Source organism: Sinocyclocheilus grahami, unplaced genomic scaffold (genome assembly GCF_001515645.1).
Source record: "Sinocyclocheilus grahami isolate Dianchi unplaced genomic scaffold, SAMN03320097.WGS_v1.1 scaffold557.1, whole genome shotgun sequence".
NCBI lineage: Eukaryota > Metazoa > Chordata > Actinopteri > Cypriniformes > Cyprinidae > Sinocyclocheilus > Sinocyclocheilus grahami.
This window is the reverse complement of record NW_015505736.1, coordinates 155,573-158,419: the sequence shown is the minus strand read 5'-3', so window position 1 is coordinate 158,419 and position 2,847 is coordinate 155,573. Positions and strand designations below refer to the sequence as shown.

Below are 2,847 nucleotides of genomic sequence, written 5' to 3'. Positions count from 1 at the left end.
TTAGCTAGAAGCGTTTGTGCTCTCGTACTTGCGTAGAGTATATTTCTGGCCTTCGTTCAGAATAAGACAATAATAAGGGGTTTAAAACATTTATTTATCAGTAACAAGTATTCCTCTTTGCACTGGGCATCAGCAGCACCAGTATTTTCACAATGAAATATCAATATACTAAGTTTATTCATTCTTAAAAAACATAATTGGGATTTTTCGGTATTTTCGATTTTGTCTAAGAAATTAAAATGCTAACGTCTCATCTTGGATAAAAGCATAAACCTGAGAATTGTCTTAAAAAAATACTTATTTTTTCTTCAAAAATATAGCAAATTGAGAACCAGTTGTCCACCTGGCCTAGATAAATATCTCTTTAAAAGACGTGTCGCATGCAAAAGACAGTGATAGTAGTTAGCAAGCTAGCCAGCTACAGTGGCACAGTCAGGAAATACTGTGTAAAAGCAAATTAAATCTGTTTAAGGCATTATATTAAGCTGAGATTTGCTCGCTATTTAAATACTTTCGTACGATTTAGTAAAATATACAGGGGGAAATCCATCCCTCATCCACAGTGATTTATCGAAACAGTGATTTGAAACTACGCAAGTGCAATCATCTGCTGAAATAAATAAAACTTGATGTTGAATGCTGACATAAATCCCTTTAAACCAACCACCTTTCCAACCACCAGTTCTGAATGATACCGTTTGTTGTTTCGGACCGAATGTAAGAAATAAGAGGACCGAACATTCACATTAACTACAAAACACCTTTGCAAACACTTCATGCAAAGAGTGCTGGTGTGACATCAGAGGACAGCGTGAATACGAAAAGAGAAAGGTTAGACGTGAGTGTTGTGCCGTTTTCTCAGGATTTGTCCAGGCTGGTGTTGTTTCGGATGTGTGTGAGCTCCTGGTTGCTTTTGAGGGCCGTGCTCATGCGACACATGGACTCAATCTCCTCCAGCAAGCCTTTCTCCTGAGTCTCATTCCCTCTTTCTTCCATATTTGTCTCCTGGGGCTGTTTTTCCCTCTCCCACGGAACGAGGACCGAATGTTGCCTGCTTGCTGCCTTCTGCTGGGCATGTTCCTGGGATGGCCTCTGGGTTTTTCTTGAAAAGACCTTCTGTCGGGAGAGGCTGCGGCCTGCTGGTTGTCGGTTGTCTGGGCTCAGCTGGGAACTGCAGGGTTTGTCCGTGTCGCAAGGTACCGAGAGTTGAATTTTGGGTGTCTCAGGGAGAGAGTTCCTCGGGTTCTCTTCATTGGTGAGGTCATTGGGAAGGGGAGGACGGACAGGAAGGGAACGGGAGCTGGCTTGGCGTCGAGGCGAAGGTGGGAGATGCTTACCATGGACGACGCTGTCATCTTGACCCATATTCCATCCGCCTTGTTCTCCGTTTTCTACTTCACAATCGACCTGAGCAGGGCTACTTCCCAGTGGGGACTTGCGATTTTTCTGGAAACAGTACAAATGACAAGATCACAAGGCTATGCCGTTGTTCATGCACACAAAGCTTTGAAGTCAACATAAAATCAGTACCCTATATACTTCTAAAAGTAACTTCTGAATCTAATAGTACAATTTTGGAATAATTCAATGGTAAAAATTGTTATTTCATGCTGAAAAAAAAAAAGTTATATTAAAATGTAAAAGTTTTATGACGGACAGATCGTTAATGTCTGCTCTTTGTGGTAATATGGTACATCGGGCAGGACATCCAAATGCTCGCCTATCATTCATCGACCTCAAACATGGCTTATCATCTGAAATATGTAAGTATTAGCAACTTTACCTGGCCGCTCAATCTAATGTTAACCTAGAGAAATGTGCACTATTGTGTCTGTGCGAAGTGAGGAAGCTGAACAGTAGCGTGGAGGCGCCGGTGCGCTCACTTGCTCTTAAAATACTCCCTCATTTTTGCTCATACAGATAAGAGTAATCTTTCAAATCTGTAAAGACTCTACGTTTATTTGTGTGCACTCACAATAACAACAAAACACGCTTTTGTAAAATAATGAAAGCAAACAGGATGCGCTTTCTGCCTTCTTGGTCTGTGAACTTGAGCGCGAAACTTAGAAACTCTGTGTATATCTTTGCCTTACAGACATTAAAAATATATCTATAGAGAGTGAAATGTCTACTTTCAAATGAAACAATTTAAATGGAAAAGAAATATTCTCAGATTATGTAATCACTACTAGGGCTGCCACTAACGACTATTTTCATTTTGATTAATCTATCGACTAATTTATCGATTAATCTAAACGATTAATTTCCCACAAAAAAATCAACAATTTTACTTAAGAATATTTTATTAAACCAAATGAAATCCAAATTTCTATGAAATCCTTTTTTTAAAGCAAAAATAAAGTGCATCCATCTCACAGTCCAAATCACTGAAATCAAAATTCAGTATTATAGTGTAAGAATGACAACATATCCACGTGTTCTAGTCTACTACTAATAAAATTATAATAAAAAACACTTTTAAAGGAGTATTTACCAGAAATTTTATTTACCACAATTTATTTAGGAGAAAAATTTAAATGTGCAGTATTTCTGAAAAAAAAAAGATTTTTTAAAAAAATTAATTAATTAATTAATTTATAAAATCAATGAATTGGAGATGCTTTTGATTTCTAAAATTTAATGAAACCATTAAAATGCAATCCAGAAAATAATGGAAAACAGAATTTGGTAAAGATAAAACTGTAAAACTCAATTAATTAGAATTTAAATTAAATTAAAATTAAATTTTACCATTAAAACAGAGTATAGAAAAATGAAAATGGAACAAAACTGAATTTGGAAATAAAACGGATTTCATAGGGCCCTACAATTATAATATTTTTTTTT

The 2,847-nt window shown here is 36.5% G+C and overlaps 1 protein-coding gene across 1 annotated transcript in view; it reads right to left on the bottom strand.

Annotated features, from left to right (window-relative positions):
* Window positions 1–312: 312 nt before the first annotated feature.
* The window catches only part of LOC107556170 (DENN domain-containing protein 1A-like), a 65,980-nt gene continuing 63,445 nt past the window's right edge, over window positions 313–2,847 (bottom strand). Inside the window, exon 21 of the mRNA XM_016239219.1 lies at window positions 313–1,446. Coding sequence (XP_016094705.1) covers window positions 859–1,446 — 588 coding nt within the window. The 3' untranslated portion in view covers window positions 313–858. The remainder of the gene's footprint in view (window positions 1,447–2,847) is intronic.